This window comes from Phodopus roborovskii, unplaced genomic scaffold (assembly GCF_943737965.1).
Source record: "Phodopus roborovskii unplaced genomic scaffold, PHOROB, whole genome shotgun sequence".
Lineage (NCBI taxonomy): Eukaryota > Metazoa > Chordata > Mammalia > Rodentia > Cricetidae > Phodopus > Phodopus roborovskii.
The window spans coordinates 9,117,195-9,142,971 of NW_026126461.1; the positions used below are offsets into that span (position 1 = coordinate 9,117,195).

The window sequence follows — 25,777 nt, forward strand, 5'->3', positions numbered from 1 at the left end:
CAGAAACATTTTAGAGAGGCGTAAGAGTAGAATCAAATCTTCTAATCATGGTCTACAAAGTGAACATGGTCCTGGAGAAAAAGGTGCAAGATTAAAAGTTACCTTTTCATTGTCTAAATTTTTAGAAGCCTTGCAGCCTGCAAAGCAGGGAGAGAAATATTCAGTGTCATCTCTTCCACAAATGGAAGCGTAGATGGAGCTTGGGCATTCACATTTCTCATTGCATGGAGCTGTGAGGTTTCCCAAGATACCTGACCTGTGAAGTTGAGATGAAATAAATTTATGACACTATGATTTAAATTATTAATGGAGACACTAAGATATGAACGAGAGCTGCAGATATGCTCATTTCAATAATTACTTTGTCACAGATTTACTGAAACATACAAACACAATAAAATACAAATTTAAGGGTGCACCACTTGGTAGTCCAGGAGAAATAGCTTAGCTCTGTACAGCACTGCCTGCTTATCCAGAGTACCAAAATCCCATTCCTAGTACCTTCAATTCAGCTCACAACAACCTGTTACACCAGTTGTATGGAATATGATACTCTTTTATGGTCTGTACAAGTACAGGACACCTAAGTGGTTCATATAAATACATGTCAATGATATTTGTTTGCTCTTACATGGACATGTGCTTCCACGATTCTTGTGTAATATTTAAATTGTGTGAAGGGTTTTATGTCACTATTTTAGAATTATTTTACACGTGTGTTTGTCTTGCTTCAACGTATATTTGCACACTGTGTGAGTATATCAACTACGGAAGCAAATTTTGTCATTAAATTCATAAGAACTAGACTTACAGCACCCCTCCTCAATGTGGGTGCTGGCAACAACACCTGGGTCCTCTTGAGCCACCTGTGTGGCTACCCCAACCTTTTTGAAAGCTTTGCTAGAAATTATCAGTTTTCCAAAGAGGTTTGTTGTTAGGACCACAAAGGTCCTTGTACTCACAGGTCACCAGGGAAACCAGAAATGTTAAGCACACAGGATTGTCCTCTAAATGGAATGGACTTATAACCTGTTCTTCCATCCAGAGTGCTGGGAATTGGAGGTGATTAACAGCCCTGTGATCTGCATTCTCCATCATGCAGGCTATATCAAACTCTCACAGGATCAGAAGTAATCCAAATGGATATTACCTGTGCAGCCAAGAGCTCTCCCAAGCTCCTACAACTAGAACAAGAGTGGCTAATAGCCTATATGATAGCCACATCTTCTATATGACCAAGGCAATACCAAATCCTTCCTTAGGTCATTACGATAGCATGGGTAACCTGTCTCTGTAACCTATCTTCTTGGAAGAAATGGCATGTATTCTGAGTTGAGTTTCAATGAAATTATGCTTCCTTTTGTACTGGGGATCCTGTCATACCAGGAAATTGGGGTCAGCATATTTTAACACAGTATGATTGAGGGGAAAGTTTCCAGGTTGACAAAAAAAAAAATCCCATAAGAATGGAGAAAAAATAAATCCCAGTCAATTATTTAAGAAAATGGGGAAGGGGAGGGAAGAGGAGAGGGGGGTGAAAGGAAAGGGGGAGTAAGGAGGAAAGAAGGAGAGGAGAGGAGAGGAAAGAGAGAGAGAGAGAGAGAGAGAGAGAGAGAGAGAGAGAAATTAGAGACAAATAGAGGGAATTTCTGCCATACACAAATTGGCAGGGCAGACAGAATGAGCTCCACAGCTGCTCAGATCCCAGGCCAGCAACATGGGTTCAAGGGCTGACCCTCCTGCATGATTTGACCAAAGCTCAGCGCTCTCCCTCTGCATGCCCCCTCTCAGTCCTTCCTGTGTAGAGCCCACTAGTTCAGAGCAGCAACACCTGAGTTCCAAGCAATGGCAGATGGAGCTCAACTAACTTCTGCATGAGCCAAGATGAGGGTGTCACAGTTTAGTTTTTTGTTTGTTTTTGTTTTTCTCTCATGGCAGGAATAATTCATGTTCAAAGGTTCCTTCATGTGAGACATAGAAAAAAAAAACACTAAAAAGTGGCCAACTTCTAGTGTAGATACAATTCTGAGTAAGACATAATGCCCTTAATTTGCTTGATGCTGATTAACATTCCTTAGGTATTGATCATTCAGTTTATAAAGGACATTCCCCTCTCCTGATCATCAAATTCGTACTTAAATGAGTGCTTAGGTTCATGCTAGATAAATTAAAACACAAATTAAAATTTTTATGACTAAGTAAGGTGGCTATCCTCTTCACTACTTGACACTACTAAGGGTTTGACCCTGCTCTTTAAGTTGCTTCTTCGAGATTCTTGGTTAAAATCTACAAGAAATTTAACATGTAAAACACAGCAGGAAGGTTGGCGGTCATTATTAACTTACCTCATGTACACATAAGCGCATGAAGGATAGAGATACAGAAAATGGAAGCCAACCTAACTTGAGATAAAATACTGAAGAAGGGTTGTGAATGTATAAAGTGTACAGTTAATGGAGATATTTGTAATGATGAACTCAATGGAGTTTTGTCAACAGAAGTTGGAAAGGATGGCATGTGAGTAGCTTGAACACAAAAAAAAAAATGGAAAAGAGACAGAATGGCATCACCGACCCCAAAGTTTGATTGATATTGACAGAGTTGGTCTGAACTGAGATTATCATTTTCATGTCTTTGAAGTTCATTCCCCTACTTGCATGACACCTGCCGGGTCCCCCTCAGTTAATGATTGTATTTCTGCTAGTGGTATACAGGAGACTGAACTGTTCTCTATATTTCTCTGTAACAGTATGAGCTCAATGACTTAGACATTCTGATGTAGGAACAATAGTTACGATTGTGATGTTAGATTCACATTTTTCTAGTGACTAATGATGATGAATTCATTTCTGCATATTTGCCATCCCTGTGTGTGTATTTGATGAATGTATCGTTTCGGGTTGTTTGTCCCTTGTTACGTTATTTTTCTTATTATTAGGTGTTTTGTATGATCAGAAACAAATGCTTTATTTTATATATATTATTTTCAATCATCTTTTTAGAATCCGTGGCTTGATAAAAAAAAGAAATTCAAGTTCTTGAAAGCCAGGAATGATGGCATACACCTTTAATATCAAGATTTTGGAGACAAAGACAGAGGCAGATGGTTCTCTGTATGTTCAAGGGCAGCTTGGTCTATATGGTGAGTACAAAAACAACCAGGTTTACATAGTGAGACCCTATATCAAGCACCTCCACCCCACAAAAAAGAAAAACAGAAAAAGAAGTCCTTGAAAGGGCATATTTTAATTTTTATGAAGTCCAACTTGCAATGTTTCATGGACTATGTGTTTTGTGACATGTGAAAGAAATCCTTGCCAACTTCAAAATCAAAATGGAATTTCCATCACATTCTTAGAATATTATATGTTGCATTTATACTTATGGTTCATTTTTAATCCCTCTGTACAGTATGAAGTGGGGATCCAAGGTAATGTCTTTACATATAGGCATCTAATGGTCCCAACCAAATAGCATTTTTACATCTTTAAATTATTTTTATTATATTTTATTTGTGAGTATGCATGTATCTGTATAAGAATACCTCAGTGGTGTGGGTATCTTCAGAAACAAAGAGCATGTCAGATCCCCTGAAGCTGGAATAACTGTCATTTCTCAACCAACTGACATGGGTTTCTGGAACAAACTTCAGGCTTTATGAGAGAATAAATACCATGCATTCTTAACCCTGAGCGATCACTCTAGCCTTGAAAGTAGTATTTATATATGATGTTTGCTCTTTAAATACTTTGTTTTTGAGATTATAATACAATTACATCTCTCCCCTCCCTTTCTTCCCTCTGAACCGTACCCACTCTCCTTCAAATTCATGCATTCTTTTTACATTAAATATTATTGTATTCATATATGCATATACAAAAATATCCCTAAATATTATAAAGTTTGCTCACTCCATATAATGCTGTATAGATATTTTAAGGGCCAAGCAGTCAGCTAATAGCATTTTTGTAAATGGCTCTATAGTCTCTACTTCATTGTTCTGCCCTGGCAAGGATCAACAACATGAGTTCCTACATATAAAATCTCTCCATTGTATTTCATTAATGCACTTTTATCACTTTCTCAATTAACATAATTCTACAGTTCGTAATGGAAGCAAATAGGGTTAGTCTTCTAATTTTGTTATTTTTTATTTTTTGTTCTTCTAGGTCCTTGAAAATGAATGGCAATAAGATTTTATTACTAGCATCTACAAAGGACAGCCTGATGGGATTTTGTTGTCAGTACACTGAATACATAGCAGAAACTTGGAAAGAAGTCTAATGCTCATAAAAAATGGATTCTCCTGTTCAAGAACATGGGGGCAGCTTTACTTTAAAAACTCTCTAATTATTTTCTTCAAGATATTGTAATAATCAGTAATTGGTCTTCACATCTACTTTATATCATTGATAATAATATTGTAAATACATTCTTTTATAATTAATATAAGAAACTCATGTTCTTTTATAATGATGGTATTTCTACTTGTTTGTAGGAAGCTTTTTCTGTGCTGGTTTAAAACTCCTAGCCATGTAGTAATTATGCAAATGGACAACCAGTGAGCTACAGCTCCAGTCACAGTGAATCATGGATCCTTTTATATTTAGCTTCTATTATGTAACTATCCTAAACACAATATATTAGTTCTAGTGCCTTTTATTTTTTTTAATCATATTGTCTTTAAATAAACTTTTCCTAGTAATGTTCATTCAAAATGCCCTTTATTTTTCCTTAGTTAATTTAGCAAAACCTTCTGTTAAATTTGAAAAGAAAATGTTGAAAATAAACATCATTGCACTTCTGACTGGTTAGTGTTCCATCCCCTGAGTATACTCTATCTCATTTAATTTCAGCCTAATATACATTAGACCATTTGCAAAAACTAAAACAATATGAGACTGAATTCTGGGTTTGATAAACTACTAGGAAACTCATCTCATGCATGAACAAAACAAACTATTACTTTCTTAGTGGCCACAGCCACTGAATTCGGGGATGGGGCCTTTTGAGATCCCCCCCCCAAATCCATGTTGGAATATTTTGTAGAGATCTTCTTTCATCAGCCATATTGGTAAGACTTCATGAGTGGAGCTCCCTGTCATATATAAAGGATATTATCTTATATACAAAGTGAGATAGTATTCACTTTCATTTGCTTGTCAGATGAAATAAGTAAGTAAATAAATAAATAAATAAACTCTAAAGAATGGACAAAGATACAGACTCACTTACTGAAGGAGTTGGAAAACTCCTAACTAGAACATGAGGAAAATTAAGAAGTATAGAGTTGGGATCTGACATATACTTTTAAGAAATTTGTCAAATTATAGTGTGTAAATTCACAATAAGTTTTCAGTTCTATTTGGTGCTGTTTTGAGCAATAAACTGGTTCAGAATAATTAAAGCAAAACAAGACAAAACCTTGAGGTCACAGGACCTTCATCAGCCCTCATATTTCTCTAGTCCATCTTTTGTTCTCCAGTATCACTGTCAACCTTTCTACACCTGAGTCCCTTGGCCCAGGAGCATCACCATTCCCTGTGAACTTACAAATTCTCAGACATGGAAGCAATTGTAACAATGGGAGGCAGCAATCTATGTTTGCCATGTTTTCTAGGAAATCTGATATTAAAGTTGAGAAACAATAGTTTTTTAAAGATAAAAATATAAGCATTCATAAAAGAGACTATACCTAATGCACATAATCCTGAAGTCCAGTCTCTTATATTGTGAACAGAAATCTCTTACCTCCCCTCATTTTTCCTGTGCTCTTTCAACTAGAAAGAAACATTTTCATAATTTTTTGCATCAAAAGATATACATTGATCATGTTTTTCATGTTTATAACATATCATTTATTCATACAATAAACAAATGTATTCATAAACTTAAAGATAAATTTTATCTTTTTGGTAAATTCTATCTTACTGTAAGGCAGAAATATAAATCCTATTTTTCCTAGCATACAAGATTCATTATACATATATAGATCTCTTACAGACTGGAGGATTATGTGAAATTGAAAGTGGTGCCTTAAATTCTGTTTCCAGTTGAAAAGGAAATTTCCCAGGAATATATTTTTAAAACTTGTAACATTGTTCTTAGGTCTGAATGTCTGCTTTACATACATTAAATTTGTAAGTATTCATAATGTATCACTGAGCTAACTATTTTGAATCTCATAAAGATTTTAAGGAAAGACAACACCACCATACTTGTTTAGGCTTCAAACAAAATTTTATCTCTACCAGCTGAATCCTATGACTTGGTTTCATTGTTGTGGTTCTTAAGGGAGTATATTCTACACTCATGACCTTTTGTTTGTTGTTCTGTGTATGTGTGTAGACTCTTTGAGGTATGTGGAAATCTTTACTAGGGGAAAAATAACATAATTCTACTTTAATTCAATTTTATTTGGTGTTTTGGTGACTAGCTTCTTGAGATCTTTGTATATTTTGGAAATCATGCCTCTGTTCGATGTGGGGTTGGTAAAGATACTTTCCCGTTCTGTGGGTTGCTATTATATCTTGTCAACTGTGTCCTTTGCCTTACAGAAGCTTCTCAGTTTCAGGAGATCCCATTTATTTTGAAAAGTTATCCTATGAATTATAAATAAATTTCAAATACATTTGTAAAGAAGTGCTATGTTCCTAACATTTAGTATTTATGCATATGCAGGTCAACAGCACTATTGCCTAGGCATTGAGTAAGTAACACTTATTTTATTTGTAATAAATTTGGATATTTGAGCAATTTATTTGGGAATTTTATTTGTTTATTCCCCCCCAAAAAAATATTAAAGATGAAAATTTTTTCCATTTTTATGTTTGCTGGAGTGAGGAAGCAGTTAATATTTTTGTGTTCAGAAATTTTTCAGTTGACCTGTCATTAACACTTCAATCTCAGACTTGATTTTTTTTATTTTACAGATATTTCTCTCCTGCACAGTACAATTCTTCCACAAGATTAAAAGTTTTTGTGCAGAATATGATTTTAATTTTTTTAAGTTTGAAATTATCATTTTTTCAGGTACAGATATATTCTGTCACTATATCTATGAATTCAATACCTTCCTCTAAGTCCTTAGGATAAATTTGTAAGAGAAGTGAAGTTAATGGATAGCTGCAGTAGCAGTATCAGTTTGCTGTAGGCCCATTGCAGTTGAAAGAACTACTGCTATCTTTTATCATTTCACTTGCTTAATTCTTTGACTTTCATTTGTGTTTATGCTATACAATATTTGATATTAATCCAGGCCAAGCCCTTTGAGCCTTTGCATATTTAAATTAAAATGTCCGTACGCATGCTTATATGTAGTTTAAACTCATCCCTGATGCCTCCAAGAATGCAGACAGATCAGTTCAAGAACACACAGTCAAATCACAACACATATATGCTAATAACATCTCGTACCTGCTACATAACTAGCACCAAGTTTTAGATTTGATCCTAAATCATTTTTGAATACATGACAAGCCTCTATGTATACATACCATTAATATGAAGAGTAAAACTGTGCTTTATATTTCACTTACATTTTTAAAAAAAAAATCTCAGACTTACATAAATATATATGATTACCAAAAATATCTCCCTGATTATGATTGAAAAGTCTAGTACGCATACATATTTACCCATCATAATCTTCATTGATTCCAGCAAATTTCACAGTTTCACACTCTACAAAAAGGATTAACACAAAAAGCACAAGTGCTACAGTAGATGTCACCACTGTAAATCTTAGTTTGTTTTTACAGTTCATTTCCAATCTGTCAATAATTAAACCTCCCACAAAATGGCCAATGGCAAATCCTGGAAGTATAATCAAGCCTGAGAAAAGGAAAAGAAAATATTGTTATAAAGTTATCTGTTGAGAATACAGAATAACTACACATAGGTGACACTTCCTCTAATCAAATACAGGTTTTGAAACAAAGCAAAAATATGAAAAATGTGGAATCTGAATACGTCTGAACTTCATAATATTTAGGGTACTATGCATCGGGATGGAGCACTAATAGGTCTACTGAATTAGGGGAGATTGGTGATACGTTGTTACTGCACACTGGACATGTAGTGTAATCAGGAATGTAGTTCATACCACATAGAAGTTAAGATCTGTTTTATTGAGAGATATTATTACTTAGCTGATTGAAGTATGGCTTATTGAAAGACAAGTGAAATAACAGGCTTTCTCAAACTATAAGCTATATAGTTTGAGCTATATAAGTATATAAGCTATATAAGTATAGCTCAAACTATATAAGTATAAGCTATCACTTTTCTACTTTAGTGTAAATACGTAGAAAGAGGAAATCACAAGAAGAACATGAGCTGGAAGAAAAGTAAGAGGACTCAGAACAAAAAAGTAACCTCACACACAACTACAATCCAGTGTATACCAGAGGATATAGAAGAAATATGGAACTAGAAGAAATGATCCTGAGTGAAGTAACCCAGTCACAAGAATATAAACATTGTATGTATATAAACAGTATGTACTCACTCAAATATGGATTTTAAACATAGAGCAAGGAGTCACCAGCCTACAACCAGAGAAGCTAGAAAACAAGCAGGACCCTAAGAGAGACATACATGGTCCCTCACAGAAGGGGAAAGGGGCAAGATCTCCTGAGCAAATTGGGAGCAGGGAGAGGGAACTAGGAGGAACAGAAGGGGAGAGGTGGGCATGAGGGAGCAGGAAGATTGGGTAGGGGAAAAATAGAAAGGAACAACAAAAGAGATACCATAATAGAGGGAGCCATAATAGGTTTAAAGAGAAATCTGCCACTGGGGAAATGTCTAGAGATCTACAAAGATAACCCCAAGTAACAATCTAAGTAATAGTGAGAGGCTACCTTAAATGTCCTTTCCCAATAATGAGATTGATGACTACCTTATATGCCATCCTTGAGCCTTCATCTAGTAGCTGATGGAAACAGAAGCTAAACACTAGCTGAACTCCTGGAATCCAGATGCAGAGTCAGAGAAGTGATGAGCAAAGGGGTCAAGACCAGGCTGGAGAAACCCACAGAAACAGCCGACCTGAACAAGGGGAGCTCATGGATTCTAGTCTGATAGCTGTGAAACCAGCATAAGACTGACCCAGACCCCTGAACATGGGTCTCAGTTAGGAGGCCTGAGAAGTCTATAGTCCCTCTGACAAGGGAACCAGAATGTATCTCTAGAGCAGGAACAGACTTCAGAATTTCATTCCCCATGGAAGGATACTCCCTTAGTCCAGAGACATGGGAGATGGCCATAATGACTTGACAGACCTTGATGATCCCTCATGGAAGGCCACACAGTCCCTGGGGAGTGGATGGAGGATGAGATGGGGGAGTTTGTTTTTGGCATGGGAGGGTGGGAGGGAGAGGGAACTGGGATTGATATGTAAAGTAGGAAAAACATGTTAAAGAAAAGAAAAAGAAAATTGTCAGGGGGGACCCTAAAATTCAAAAGAGAACAGAGAAAAATACCAATAACAGCACATGCATAAGATTAAATCATACCATAATGAATACATACAAGTGAAATGTTCCATAAAAATGCAAAAAAATGAAAGAAAACATGTTGTAGAATACTAATTTAAGATGTATTACATTTGTTTATGCTGTTGAATACAGCATTCTTTTATGTCGCATTTGTTTAACCCTGTGTGTTACTGTGCCTGGTTAAAACACCTCATTGATCTAATAAAAAGCTGAATGGCGAATAGCAAGGGAGGAGAAAGGATAAGCAGGGCTGGCAGGTAGAGAGCATAAATAGAAGGAGAAATCTGGGGAGATAGGAGGATGCAAGGGGCCAGTCACACAGCTACAAAGCAACCCGGAAGTAAGATTTACAGACGTAAGAGAACATGAAAAGCCCAGAGGCAAAAGGGAGATGGGATAGTATAAGTTAAGGAAAGCTGGCAAGAAACAAGCTAAGATAAGGTCAGATATTCACAAATAAGAATGAGCCTCCACGAGTGAATAATTTGGGAGCTGGGTGGTAGGCCCCTCAAAAAATAAAAGAGGAAAACATTGAGTTAGAATATCTTCTTTTTTCTTTTTCTTTTGATGGAATCTTTGTGTGTGTGTGTGTGTGTGTGTGTGTGTGTGTGTGTGTGTGTGTGTGTGTGTTTCATATTTTACATATAGATCCTGGTTCCCCCTCCATCCATCCCTCCCTCCATCCCTCCCTTCCTCTCTCCCTTCCTCCATCCCTCCCTCCTTACATTTTCCCACCCTCCTATGCTCCCCGACCACCCTCTCATCCCATTCCCCACCATACTCCACAGAGAGGATGATGCCTTTCAGGAGGGATCAACAAAATCGGTCAAGTCATTTGAAGTAGGGACTAGGCACTCCCTCCTGCCTCTAGGTTAGGGGAGTATCCCTCCATGGGGAGGGTGCTCCCAAAGGCTTTTCATACATCATGGATCCATCCTAGTTCCTCTGTCAGAGGTCCCTTAAACTGCCCAGGCCTTTTAACTGAGACCCATGTTCAGTGAGTCTGATTCAGTCCCATGCTGGTTTCCCAGCTCTCAGTCTGGGGGTCCATTAGCTCCTCCTTGTTCAGGTCCACTATCTCTGTGGGTTTCTGTAGCCTGTTCTTGTCCTCCCTCTCTGCATTTGGATTCCAGTTCAGCTCAGTGTTTAGCTGTGGGTGTCTGCTTCTGTTTCCATCAGCTACTAGATGAAGGCTCCATGATGGTGGATAAGTTAGTCATTGATCTCATTATCAGGGAAGGGCATTTAAGGTAGCCTTTCCACTGTTGCTTAGATTGTTAGTTGGGATCAGTCTTGTAGGTCTCTGGACATTTCTCTAGAGTCAGTTTTCTCTTCAAACCTATAATGGCTCCTTTTTTTATGGTCTCTCTCTCTCTCTTCTCTTACTGCTATCAGATTGCTAAAATTAGAAATACCAATGACAACTTATGCTGGAGAGTATGTGAGGATATGGAGAAAGGGGAACACACCTCCACTGCTGGTGGGAGTGCAAACTTGTACAGCCATTTTGGAGATCAGTATGGCGGTTCCCCAGGAAAATGGGAATAATCTACCACTCTTAGGCATATACCCAAATGATCCACATCCATGCAACAAAGACATCTGTTCAACAATGTTCATAGCAGCACTATTTGTAATTAGCAAGAACCTGGAAACAACCTAGATGCCCCTCAACTAAAGAATGGATAAAGAAGATGTGGTATATTTACACAATGGAATACTACTCAGCGGGGGGAAAAATGGAATCTTGATATTCACAGGAAATGGATAGAACTTGAAGAAACCATCCTGAGTGAGGTAACCCAGTCACAAAAAGAGGAATATGGTAATTACTCACTCATATATGGATTGTAAACATAGAGCAAATGATCACCAGCCTATAATTCACACCACCAGAGAAACTAGGATACAAGGAGGAACCTAAGAGATTCATACAAGATCTCTCACAGAAGGGGAAAGAAACAAGATCTCCTGAGCATATTGGGAGTTGGGGGTGGCTGTGAGTGGAGAGGGAGCTAGGAGAAAGAGAAGGGGAGGAGAGGAGAGCATGTGGGACCAGGATATTGAGTCAGGGGGAGGAATAGATGAGAGCAAAAAAAAAAAAAAAAAAAAAGACAGAGACATTTTCTTTTCAACAATTGTGTGTTGTGTCTCAATATTTAAGTAAAGCTTCAGTTAAGTAATTTATATTGCAATTTCTTCTGGTTATAGCAATGTTTGTCTCTTCCTATATTATATAAGTGCAGACATATTTTTTAGATAATTTCCCCTATCAGCCTTGTTCATATTTACACACTTAAAGCTGAAGCGTGCTGCCCTTTTTTCTAATTCATTTGCAAGCATAGGTCTTTATAATTCAAAGTGCCATATATGATAGAGATTGTATCTCTGCCTTCAGAGAAGAGACAAGTTACCTTATGATTTTAGATGACAAAGATGATCCTCATTCCAGAACTAAGAGGGAAAAATGTCTTATCTGATGTAATAGTGTCCCCTTCTGAAGCAAAGGACAAAAATGACTAGTGACCTAATTTTTAAAAGGTTGAGTTCTCTATCTTAGGGTTTGATTTGGCGTTTTATTTTGTTTTCATCTTCTATGTTACAGCTCACTACAAGTATAGATATTGCCTAGTCTCTTTTCCCACCACTTTTGGGAACTGTAACTCTAGAAAAAAAAAGGGGGGTACTTCTTTTAGAATTGTTGGACAATGAAGCCTCACAAATCTCCCAAGCATCACTGATGACTGCCAATTTTCTTGGTTACTCACTGATCTTGAAAATAAATCCATGTTGTTGAAGACATCAAACATTTGAATTATAAAACACGGACCAGTCAAACTGGTACTGACATGGACAATTCAACCCTGCTGGCTAGCTTTCATTATGTACAAGTCTCTAGAAGTGCTACTCGAGGAGCACAGTAGTTATCAGTCACACCCAGCTGTTATCCCCGAGACCTAGAATAATGGCTGTGTGGAAAGATGTGCCCACTGCTATAAGAGTAGGATGAATGCTAGGGAGGAAAAGAGCCACTTTCTGAATGCACGGAAGTCCATTCACCAAGACAAAACTCATGCTTTACACTAGTACTGAGCAAAAACCCTGTGTTTAAGCAGGCCATAATCCCTACGAAAGAACCTGCTGCTATTATTCTGCTAGTTGGATATAGTATTAAATCAACTTCTAATGATGTATTATTATTCCATTGATTAATGCATCTCTCAACAAACACCGGAGAAGATTCTATCTACTGTAGATGGTGATTAGCACAGAGGCCCACAATGGCCAAGACACAGAGAGACTAAAGAACACTCAGCATGGAATGGAAGATATACGCCGCAGCCCCTCTTCACAAGGTTTGGGGGTCACTGGGGAAGAGAACACGGAAAGAGTGTAAAAAGTCACACAGTGGTCTTATGAATACACCGAGGCGATGCGCGTCTGAAAGCACAGCAGTTGCAATAGTATCCACAAAACCTACACAAGCCCAAGTGAGACCATCCTAGAATGATGATAGGAAATGGACAAGAACACTGAGTCCAAGCCATGGAGAAACTGTTAGCTAGCTGCTTGGAGTGCTAGATAACATATCTCTAATGAACATATCTTAAGTTATCAGCAGTTTTCTCTTAAGAGTCTACCTTGAGGCATCACCAGGCACATCACTTCCTTGAGCTACAGCTCTCTGTGACAGGTAGTTTTATGAGACAAAAGACTCTGAGGAATGGAGGAAGAATCTTCTAGGAGACTTTCTCACACAACTAGAGGCCAGTGACTTTCTACAGTGGGCAGCTTCTCAAAATGCAGTATAGTTTACTACAGGATGCTTGACAAAATCAGAGTTTTGGCATAGAAGACTGAGAACTCTGCAGAGGTTGTGTTAGTTGAGTCTGAAAAAATTGCTAGAGAAACCAAAATTGCATTAAAGTTCATCTTTATAAGCCACGGTAGACTACTCAATTGCTAATATATCTATTATACCTGGGTGGATGCATCAGGATACTTGAAAAGACCAATATGTAAACATATGCGGAAACCTGATGCTGGAAAAGGAAAATCTACTTAATAATCTGCTTATATCAAAGCTTCTGAACTTGTGAATATTTGTTTTTGTTTTCCCCCATATACTTTCTGTTCATTCCTTCTTACCCTTTTCTGGCCTTCTGTATAGTTAAGCATTAATGTATGTACTCTTTTTACTATGGTTTCACAGGTTACACTAAATGCCTGCTTGGCATTTTGTTAGTTTCTTTTGTTTTGTTTTTTATTTGGTTGCTTATTTGTTTATTTGTTTATTTGAGACAGGGTTTCTCTGTGTAGCTCTGACTGCGCTGGAAGCCAACTTGGCTTTTTATAGGCTAAAATGAACATTTTTTTTCACTTTTCAATTATTTCTAGAACCTTTTAATATTTTCTTTTAGAGTTACTATTTAGAAGTCTTTTAAAGAGCCAAATTCTCAGTACGCTTTTAAGGACAGACACTGATGCTTCCCCATGGAAACCCTTAACCTTCCTGGGGAGTAGAAGGGAGTTGGGATGGGGGAGGTGTGGGAGGATGGGAGGGGGAGGGAACTGGGATTGATATGTAAATTAAGACTATTTCTAAATTAAATAAATTAAACAAAAAATTGTTAATAATAGCAATTCCTTTTTGCTGTCAAAACAGAAAAAAAATTTACAAGTATGAATTAAGGGATATGAAAGGGCTCCTGCCTGCATTGTGACATTGTTTAGAGGTATTAAGATGAAATCTAATGTAATATCTGTTAGTATAGTAACAAGTGCATGTACATGAACAGTGGCATTTAAAGAATGAAGAGTGCCAACCACAGCATAATTGCAATGCATAAAGTTTAAAACAATGTGAATCTGAAAAATGTAGTTTCTGGTGAAAGAAATAGAAGATTCCATAGGACATGATGTGAATAGTTTATAGAACATGACCCACAAGAAGAAAGATATAGAAGCAGAAAAAGACAGGACACATTGTGGCTTGAGAAGCCTGGCTTCCTATGAAGAAGGGGAAAGGAAATAGGCCTGTAGACTGCAGGCAGGAAGATAGTGATCAATAGAAACAGAAAAGTGAAGTTTATGTGTTAAAAATATTGCTGTGGTGCAGCATGTTCATGTGTTTATAGTTTTAGTAAGTGGCATCTAAGTACACTTTACCTGTGTATTCTGCTTACATTACATATTTCTTAAATATACATATCACACTTAAATATACACAGTGTGGAAGTATAGAAATCTGCGCAGTAAGAAGGAAAAAGAATCTACCTGTGAGCATATTGGCAAGTGAGGGTGTTAACAAAAACTGATTTTCTAAATAAACGGGCACAAATGATGTAGATCCCCTAAAAGTCAGGTTCTCTGTGGTTTTGCACAGTGAGTAACATATCAGCAGCGGGTTCCTCAACAGACACTGAAACAGAACAAATCACATCACAATGATTTCATGTCTTCCCATTCCAACGATAAATCTGCAGAAGTGGATTCCTATAGATTAAAAAGAGTTACGTAAACAAAGTTATATAATTCTATAATAGGCATATTCCATAAGAGATTTGTAATTTGGTTGTTCTATACAGCAAATACAACTTTTATCTCTGGATCCACTAGCATGTTGAAAGTACTTCTTGGTGTCTAACTGGGTACACTCATGATTTTGTATTTACCTGACCCACTGGATGAGAACTTTCTAACTTTGTGTCATGTGATTCCACTTTATCTATTGATTCCTATAGAATCAAATATCTATGTCACCTTCAACTCCCCAGTGTCACAAACATGGTTACAATAAAAATCCCTATGCATACTATTTTGATCTCCTCTGAATTGTATGTTCTTGGAAGACATTTTTGGATATTGGGGATTATGAGTAATTTATTTCACTTGTTGCTCCAAAATTTTCCTCCGGTTGTATCTTTTTATAACGGCACCTCAATATCTCAGAGTCCAGTTTATACTCTCAGATTCCTCAGAGCAATTGCTCAGGTTTGACCCTTGCAGGCATGTACCATTACATCACTAACTCACTGAACATGGGAAGGTCTTACAATTGCCAGCAAGGCCACGTATGAGTGTTCCGAAAACTATCCAGTGATAACACAAAGGAACCTTGAGATAATTCCATCCTTCAAATCGTGAGCACTTTGGTCACCCCATGTGCTGCTGAGAGGAATAAAGCTTCATACAGTTTTGCACTAGTAAGTAAAACAGTTCTCTGTCACACTACTACCTTTTTTCATGCAGCAACAGATATGTGGCATAGAACATATAATTAGAAAAACTGATACCCTAACCTTCCAAAATGTTGTCATACAGAAATACAAAAGATAGTATTTCCTTTGTGATTTTATATTTTCAAATATAAATCTGCATTTTGGGGGGTCTGCAGAGGTGTCAGTTGGCAAACTGCTTGCTTTGTTCAAGGACCTAACCTCAATCCCCAGAACCCATGTAAAAACTGTCAGGCATAGTGCCACACATTCATATCAGTGCAGAGAGATGGTGATGGCAAGTGTGGTCCCTGACACCTACTGGTAAGCTACACAGCAAGTAGCAGTCTAGCTAGTGTGTCTCAAAAAAGAAAATAAACATGTATAGTACCTGAGAAATGTCACCTGAAGTCTTTTAACTCCACACATATGTGTACTCATTTGTATGTGAACCTGAACATATGTGAATACCTACATACATACACATGCATAAACACACAAACTTGTGTGTTTCATCATATAATTTAGAAGTTCAGTTTGTGTTCTATTCTATTACACATCCTTATAGATTTGATAGTTTTTCTAAGAATGCCCTATTTGTTCTAAGTATTAAATTCATTATTTTTTTTCTTATTTTACATATTGATTCCAATTCCCTCTCAAAACACATCCATTTGCTATATTTCATTCCTATTTATAGCTTTTGGGTTACTCCATGATGGTAGAGGGGTTTGGTTAAAAAATGAACAAGTAGGACATTTTCTTACTATTTCCTTAGCTTGATGGCAAGTGATGGAAAAATCCTTTGCTGTTCACATGGTGATTTTTTTTTTATGGAAATCCGAGGCCACCAGCACATTTCCCATTAATTACCAATCAATTGTATCATTGCCTTGTGCTAGAGGACCTGGCAATCCTGTATGGGATCTGATGTGTGAGTCCTATTACTGATACATTCTTGTAATTGTATAAACAATGAAGTAACTTCTGTACACAGTCTCAATATGTAAGACAATTCTTTATGCATATTGAGATTCAGCAACTATATTGAGAGGTTCTGTAAAATCTCTAAGTACCATGAGAATGGCATACAATTCTGCCTTTTGTACAGAATTATAAGGGTTTTGAACTACTTTATTTACTTTTCCTGATTTATATCCTGCCTTACCTGATTTGTTTGCGTTAGTGTAGAATGTAGGAACTCCAGAGATTGGTGTTTATCTTACAATGTGTGGAAGGATCCAAATTGTCTTCTTTATGTATTTGATTCTTTCACTTTTGGGATAATTGTTGCTAATTGTTCCCAAAAAGTTACTGCAAGCTCTCTGCCAATATTCATTATCATTCCTTAAGAAGAAAATTTCCTCATTTGTTAAAGGTAGTATAATTTCTGCTAGGTCCCTTCCTGTCAGTTGACAAAGTCTTAATTTACCTTTTAAAATCAAGTCGGAGATCTTTTCTATGTATGCTTTTAGTTTTTTGTTCTGTTTATGTGGTATAAATATCCATCCTAATATGATATCTTCCCTCTGCATCAAAATCCCTGAAGGATATTCTCTAGATGGTAATATAATCAGAGCACAGACTAGTTTGGGATCCACATGGTCCACGTGTGCTTCTAGTATCCTCTTTTCTACCCATTCTAATTCCTTTTCAGCTTCTGCTGATAGTATCCGTGGACTATTCAAGTCCTTAACCCCTTTGAGGGCCATTATCAAGTTTTTCAAATCATGCCATTCTACTCCAATAATGGTCTGTAGTTGAGAAACCTCTCCCAGTAATTTTTGAATATTATTAAGAGTCTGGTAACAATCTCTCCTGATCTGTACTTTTTGTGATCTAATTTTCTGTAGACTTATTTTATATCCCAAGTAATTGATTGAATCTGTTCTTTGTATTTTTTTCTGGTGCAGTTTGTAATCTCCAGTGAGGTAAAACTTCCTTTACTTCCTCAAACATTCTTTCAAATATTTCCACATTAAAATCAGCCAACAATATATATTCTATATAATGGTAAATTATGGAAACTGTTTATGAATTATCTCCAAAGGATTTTGCACAAAATATTGGCACAGGGTGGGGCCATTTATCATTCCCTATGGCAAAACCTTCCATTGATATTTCCTGACTGTCTGAGAATTATTGTAATTAGGTACCATGAAGGCAAATTTTTCTTTATCTTTTCCTTGTAAAGGTATAGAGAAGAAGAAATCTTTGAAATCAATAACTATAATAGCCCATTCTTTAGGTGTCGGAGAAGGCAAGGGTATTCTAGGCTGTAGAGAGCTCATGGGCTGGATTACTTTATGGATGGCTCTTAGGTCTGTAATCATTCTCCATTTACCAGATTTCTTTTTTTATAACAAATACAAGATAATTCCAAGGGCTAGTGGATTCTTCGATATTTCTAGCATTTAGCTCTTTCTGAACTGGTTTTCTAAAGCCTCTAGTTTCTCAAAGGTCATAAGCTATTGCCCTACCCAGACAGGTACATCTGTTAGCCATTTTAAGGGTAGGGCTTTTGGTTCCTTTGTTTGGCACTTGTGTTCTGTTTTTGTACAGCGTGGATATTTGGTATCTGTCTGTCTTGTATAGTACTTTGTAATATTTTTTCTACAATCATGAGTTCATTTAAGGTGCACATCTAACTGAGGAGGAATGTTAATCTGTGTATTCCATTGCTGTAATAGATCACAACTCCATAAATTTATCTCCATACAACCACATATGGTCTCAACCTTCCTCTCTACACTTTCGGTCCTATACATTCAATCCATCTCCTGCTCTGTTTTACCTGAGATAGGGTTCTGAACCCTAAGAATTGAATATTTACCTCTTGCAGGGGCCATCTTGGAAGCCAAAATTTACTAGTTATGATGGTCACATCAGCACCAGTTTCAAGGATCCCTTCTACCAATCTGTTATTCATTCTCACTTTTAATTTAGGCCTTTGAATATTTATAGAAGTTTGTCAAAATATATGGTTTTTGTTTACTCCACTTTTGTTTGACTCACCTTCCGTAGATAATCTGTCATCCAGAGCGGTATGATTATTTATGATAGGCACTAGATTTTTTTTAATCCTCCTGGGAAAGACTGACCTCTGCAGTGACTGAGAATATCCACACCCCCTTTCCCAATTGTAAAGGGTTTCCTTGCTTGTCTCTGGTCAATCTACATTCATTGTTCCGGTATCAGCCTTCTCCACATCTTCTACATAATCCAGAAGGCTGAGGCCTTTTGTTTGATTCATTCCTAGAGTGTTATTTCTAGGAGTGCTTTGCCTACAATTTCTTCTTAATGTCCTATCCTACCACAATTAAAACATCTGGTATTTTGATGTCTTTTCAAACCTTTGAAGATTGCTTTTCCTACCCAAGCTTCAGTGCCACCATAGTTAAGACATCTGTTATCTTGTTGTCTTCTCAAACCTTTAGATATCATTTCTCCTACCCAAGCTTCAGTGTCATGGTGGATATACTCAATGTTGGCTGTAAACAGGACCCATTCATCTGATTTTTAAGGGCCAACTTTTTAAGGGCCAAAGCACTTGTTTGCATTGTGGATTTACATTCTCATAAGCTAATGAGTCTATAAGTATTCACCTAGAATCTGAGTCTGCTACCTATAATTTTATTGCTCTATACAATCCTTGTAAAAATACACTCCTCAGATTGGTATAGGATTGTATTCTCTCCCCTGGTTCATGAACCTTATCCCACGCATTCAAATCTGCTGTACTACATAGAGACAAGATGTGTTCATCATATGCAGCTTGAGTTTCTGGGTCAGCATAAAGATCCTCACCAAGAATTTTATATTGGGGATCTTTATAATCTTTCTTTAGGGTTACAGAGATGGCTCAGCCATTAAATGCTAGGCTCACAACCAAAGATAACCTTTCTTTAAACCCTGAAGTTCAAGAGCTTTTGCTTCTTCCCTCCATAAAGCCCTCATTCTAATTGAGACAATTTTTCTAGGACAGCTGATATTAATTGATCTCAGTCCTTAGGGGTTACCTTGTTATTCCTTGCCCATGATTCTACTAATTTCTTCACATATGGTGAGTGCATGCCATAAGAGAATACTGCTTTCTTCATTCCTTTTAAATCTTTCATACTTACTTGTTCCCACTGACATGCAACAAAATCTTTTGGGTGTTGGGTTTATTTTTTTTCTGATTTTTCAGTAAGAGATACAGGGAAAGCCATTGGGGATGGCATAATGACCTTAGGCAAGTCTTCCCTGAATTGTGTAGGAAATTTTAAATCTCTTCCATGTCCTATTACCCGTACCTCTTCTTCAATATTCTGAATCCTTGTTACTTGGTGTCCTATGGTTTGTACAAGTTACTTATTCTTTGCTCTAATCTCAAACTCTTTCTTTAAGAATATTATATTGATTACAAAACTAATCACCATTATTAGAAAAATGTATACTTTGGTTAAGTCATGGTCCTCTTCTAAGATCCCCTCCTTATATGAAACTAAAAGATTCCTAAGGTCCAGCTCCATAAGGTTATATGCCATTGGTATGGAACAATTGATCTCAGTTATTATATCTACTTAAATTGGGTAAGATATTGTAATTACTCTAGATATAATCCTGCTGCCCTGGGACTTTGAAGCTTTTAGTTGCAGATCTCAACTTGTAATAATTACACCTGGCCAGTAGGTGGTGCACAGATGAACCACCAAATAGTGTCCAGCAGCAGGAGATCCTTCTGATCCTGGTCCCTGTAGAATAGTTCTTAACAAAACTAAAGCCAGTGAAATTTGTTAAGTGGAGGAATGAAAGGATCTTTGCATAAATTGCCAGGACTGCAGTGCCAACAGGTCTTGCCTCTGATACCAGATGACTGGAAATCAGATGACACAAGCAGGGCAGGGTGGGGGATGGGCAGCAGCAGGGGTGATTGCAGTCTTGGGGCCACTGCATGGAGATATAGGAGTTGCAGTGCAGACACAAACATCCCAAGCTGTGGTGTGTCCCACTGGTTTAGTCAAGGGACCCTGCCCGTGTTTGGGTTTGGGTCAGCAGAAGCGACTGCAGAGGCAGCAGGGGGCAACTGGTGACAACAGCTGGCACTCATGAGCCAGCAAAAAAAAAAAAAACTTCAGTGCAGATGAAACTGCAAGAGACTGCCGGATAGTTGGGATGGGGGGAGAAGCAGTGAGTTACAGATGCCTAACTCCCCAGATCCTGTGAAAATCCAGATTTGGGGGAGGGGGCAAGAATCTGGGTAACGATAGGCTGATGGACATTTATTCATTCAGGGAGAAATCACTTACACCAGAAATAGACGACTGCCAAAAGGTTCCCATCCCAAAGGTGCCTCCCAATACACTCTGTCTCCAACCAGGAAGCAAGAGAGCAAGCTGGAGTCCAGGACCCCAGACCTAATCTACCCCGCCCCCCCCCCCCGTCATGCCCCACATGTATCTCCACGCCCCAATGGGCGTGGTCTGTGCAACAGGTATGGGCAGGGTAGATATCTCATACAAGCCTCTGTAAGGCAGAGGTCACAGTCATGTGGACAAATCAGCAGCTTACTGAGTGGAAAATAGTATTTATCAGATCCACATCCAATATATCAAGGAACTAAACAGCAAAAGAGAAAGAGTCAATTTTTAAAAATGGGGTACCAATCTAAACTGGTAGTTTACAACAGAGGAAAGTCCAATATCTCTGAAACACTTAAAGAAATGTTCAGCATCCTTAGCCAACAGGGAAATGTATATCAAAATGACTCAGATTTCATCTGACACCTGTCAAAATGACTAACATAAAAAAAACGCAAATGGTAGCTCATGCCGGGGAGGATGTGGAGCAAGGGGAATACTCCTCCATTGCTGGTGGAAGTGCAAACTAGTACAGCCACTATGAAAATCAATATCGCTATTCCTCAGAAAGTTGGGAATCAATTTATCTCAACATTCAGCTATACCACTCTTAGGCATATACCCAAATGATGCTTCATCCTACCAAGGGACACTTGGTCAAACATGTTCATTGGTGCTACATTCATAATAGCCAGAAACTGGAAATAACTTAGATTTCCCTCAACAGAAGAATGGAGGAAAAACGTGGTACATTTACACCAAGGAGTATTACTCAGCTATGAAAAAAAAAAAATACATAATGAAATGTGCAGGCAAGTGAATGCAACTAGAAAAAAAAAAAAGTCATCCTGAGTGAGATAGACAAGACCCAAAAATGGTAAATATGGAATGTATCTGTTTATATGTAGGTATTAGCCAGTAAATAAATGAAGGTTATTTCACTTGCTGTCAGTACTGTGTCTTAGTTAACTATAAAACTTCCACTTAAAAGAGATCAAGTGGTGTTGGGGCACATGGAAAGGGTAGAAGGGAAGAAAGAGATGGGGGAAAGGCCATATTATATTTTAATTTTAAAATAAAAAATTTAAAAGTAATAAAATTTTTAAGAGTAGAACAAGGAACAACAAAACAACAAAAAGAGAAAAAGAAATAATGGAAAATTGGGAATACAGAGATATAATTCTAATTTGAGTTGGGATAGGAAAATTCAATTGATGTTATTTCAAAGACTTTTGGGAGTTTTATTCATAGTGTAAAATTCAGTGAAACTTAATTAATTTGTATTTGAAATTAGAACCATGCAATCTATTTGCCAGAAAATAATGTTATAAATAGAAGAAAAAATATTCACTGTTGGAAACTGAGGCTGTATCTATGCTCAGTTAGGGAAAGATCTTGGCTGAACTCTGGCTTTCTCTTGGCTGTACATTTAGAGACTTCAGTTATTCCACAAAGGTTTGATGATTTAGTAACTAGCCCTATTTAGCAAGATCAGCCTAGCATATAACCACTAACCCCATCACCATGGTAACCTTTCTTGTTCTCATAACTCCTGATCTTTCCACCCATGTCAACATCCATTCTTTGTGATTTTCTATATTCTGTGTTCACCTGGTCCTCAATTATTCTTCTCACCTCCCCTGCCCCTTTCCTTTAAGTTGAAGTTTTGCAGGTCGAGGCAATTCGCAATAGGATTAGAGTGTTGGGAGGGGCTTTCTCTGCATCCTGATATCTGTTACTGTGGTAGTCCTATTTAACATCAATGGAGACACGGTATTTTGTATTCAAGCTTGTGACTTTTTGTGTGTGTGTGGGGGGGAATATGTGATGACAAGTGGATTTCTTTCGATTCATGAAATTTTTGTTAAGTGCCTTCTTTCTCAAAGGAAATAAACATAAAACAAACACATAAAAACAATGAAAACTAAATCAAAGTTCTATTTGTGTGTCATCAGGTTCTGGCACTAGACAGGTCCCTACCAATGCCAAATCAAGGGCTCTCCCTTTCCATTACAAGGGAAATTAGCAATTTAATTAAGAGACTTCAAAACTTTCACCCAAATTTAAATTAAAGACTTTGTCATTGTCTTAACTGTGTAAGAAAATTAAACAAGTCACCTTAATAGGCTTCACAATATAAAAGTATTTTATTTTACCTGAACAGCCTGAACCATATTCTTCAAACTAGATCCAAAGTGCACATTTTTAAGTCTCTTGTCAAAGGAGGGAGGTTCCTTTTCTTTCTCAAGACTTAGCTTGTATGCACCTATAGGTCACAAACAAAACAATCTTTTGATACATCCATTTCAGTAAGAAAATGTACATCAGAATTTGTACGTATTACAATAATTCCAATTTGTCATGGAGAGACATGTGAGCTATTTTAAACAGACTAAAGCCAATGCCTATTTTAGGGATGCAAATTCTTCTAGAGTAGGGCTTCACAAAAGACAATTATTTGATAATGAAAATTTCACACATCTGCACTGCCCAATTTTGCAATCAACCACTATGCATGTCTCTTTAATTGCTGGAAGTGTGCCGAATTAATTAACTCTTAATTTAATATAGAATTCCATAGTCCCACTTAATAATTAACATTTGGTTAATTATTACTTCATGCACAGCCTGAAAATACATATAAATGACATAGATAAAAACAGATAGATAGAGGGGGGTTTATTTCATAAGTTCTGTTACTCTAGAGAATTCTAACTAAAACATTAGGGGAATAGATTTGAGTATACTTCACTTTTAAAAGACAGCTATACACTTTAAATATAAAGGGTATTTTAAAAAGAAATAAAGAGTGATACAAACATATACTAATGAAAATGTAGTATACAAATATATGTTCTGATGTGATGTTTATTGATTTGGTTTAAAAAAAAAAAAAAACTAAGATACTGTTTCATTATTATAGAGAATTACCAGTAGGAGAGACATACTCACAAAGAAATATAGTTTATCTGTACTTTGTGAATGGGAGCTGATGGTAAGAATTGCTTTAGTTAATTACATTTTTTTTTTTACTTACCTGGTAACCTAGATGGGAAACATAACAATGGTAAAACTGTACACCATGAGAGTAGAGCAACTACTAAAAATCCGCTCCACCAATTTTGCTGAAGCTTTCGAAAATGATTCTCATTTACACTTGAACAAAGAAAAATAGAAAATTTAAGTTAGGATTATTTAAAAAAAAATCTTAATTAGTTGGGGGAGAGAGAATTTTCTGCTAATATGCATTCATTTTTAATTTGTCACTACTAATTTTGGGGTTTTGTTTGCGAGGGTCGGTTGTTAGTATTCAGTTGTGTGGTGCCTTCTTCCTCCCATCAGATCCCAACTTTCCCAGTTCCCTCTCCAGTGACACTACTCAGGTGGAAGAAGTTCCTGCTTGTTCCTACTCAAAATCATCTCCATTGAAAGTTGTGCCCCTGGAAACCAGGCCTTCCTTTGTTACCCTGCTCCTTTAAATCTTGCACCTGGACCTCTGGGGCAAGAAGCCTTGCTCTGAAGTTGACCAGCTCCTCCTGTATATGGCACCTGACCCTTGAAGTCACACATCATCTGAAGTCCCTTCCTTTGTGTTTCTTGTGCTCAGTATATTTGATCCTTCTTTGGTCTTTCCATTTCTACACAGGACCGTGTCACTTTCTCCTAAAGCTTCCTCTGCTTCTCACAGAGCTCTGCAGCTGGCAAAGGCAGAGAGAGAATAGGAATGTTCCTGTGCTGGGATTTGCTAACTTTCTCTTTCACAGAGTGACTATGAGCTATCAGCATCTCTTGTCTTTAATCAATACCGAGGCCACCTAGAACAGTTTTCAAAGTTAACAAAGTATTTTGCTTGTCTGTTTTTACCATTTGGGAATAAGATCTACAGAAGTCAGTGGACACAATTACTACTTTGTTTGTTTGTTGTTTGTTTGGTTTGGATTGGTTTTTGTTTTTAGTTTTAGTTTTTTGTTTGTTTGTTTGTTTTGTTTTTAAGTAGGATTTCCTGTGTAAACCTGTCTGTCCTGGAACTAGCTGCATAGGCCAGCCTATCCTTGAACTCTCAAAGATCCATATAACTCTCCCTCTTGAGTGCAGGAATTAAATGTATACCACCACCAATCAGTTTACATTGTTACTAATCTTTTCAGGTCCACACCCATGGAAAATCTTAGCCAGAAACTAGAGAGAAGACTCAGCCAGAGATCTGAGCACTGAATGCCCTTGGAAAGAAAAGGGTGGGTTTCCAATACACACTTGGTAGCTAACAATTCATTTTCACAGGATTCAACACCTTCCTCTCTATTTAGTGGTCACTCCGCACATATGATGCAGGCATACATACTGGCAAGACACTCACACATATAAATACAAATAAATAAATCTTAAAAAAAAGACCCAAAATCTTCGCTAACCAGTTACATATACCAGGAAAAAGTCACTTCACAAAAGCTTTCTTTGGAGGATCTGTTTTCCCAAAAGACTTGATAAAGTCATTAGACTTTCTCTTTCATATAGAGTGGAAATGTTCACAGTGTTATTCACTGGGGAGACATTACTTGGGAATATACGTCCTGAAGAATTGGGCTCTAACACCAGTAAAGAAATGGAGGGACAGAGCGAGCCAACAATGAGCAAAAGTGGCCAGGAAGAAGTCTGAGCACTCACTGTCAGACATATGATAAAAACTCAAATATTCAGTTCTTAAAGAAATGTAAATGAG

The 25,777-nt window shown here is 37.2% G+C and overlaps 1 protein-coding gene across 1 annotated transcript in view; it reads right to left on the bottom strand.

Annotated features, from left to right (window-relative positions):
• Positions 1-25,777, bottom strand: part of LOC127226598 (solute carrier organic anion transporter family member 6C1) — a 55,150-nt gene that overhangs the window by 15,725 nt on the left and 13,648 nt on the right. The window contains exons 5-9 of the mRNA XM_051190668.1: positions 24,095-24,213; positions 23,214-23,323; positions 14,775-14,919; positions 7,638-7,833; positions 103-256 (exon numbers count right to left, since the gene is read on the bottom strand). Of these exons, the coding sequence (XP_051046625.1) occupies positions 103-256; positions 7,638-7,833; positions 14,775-14,919; positions 23,214-23,323; positions 24,095-24,213 (724 nt within the window). The remainder of the gene's footprint in view (positions 1-102; positions 257-7,637; positions 7,834-14,774; positions 14,920-23,213; positions 23,324-24,094; positions 24,214-25,777) is intronic.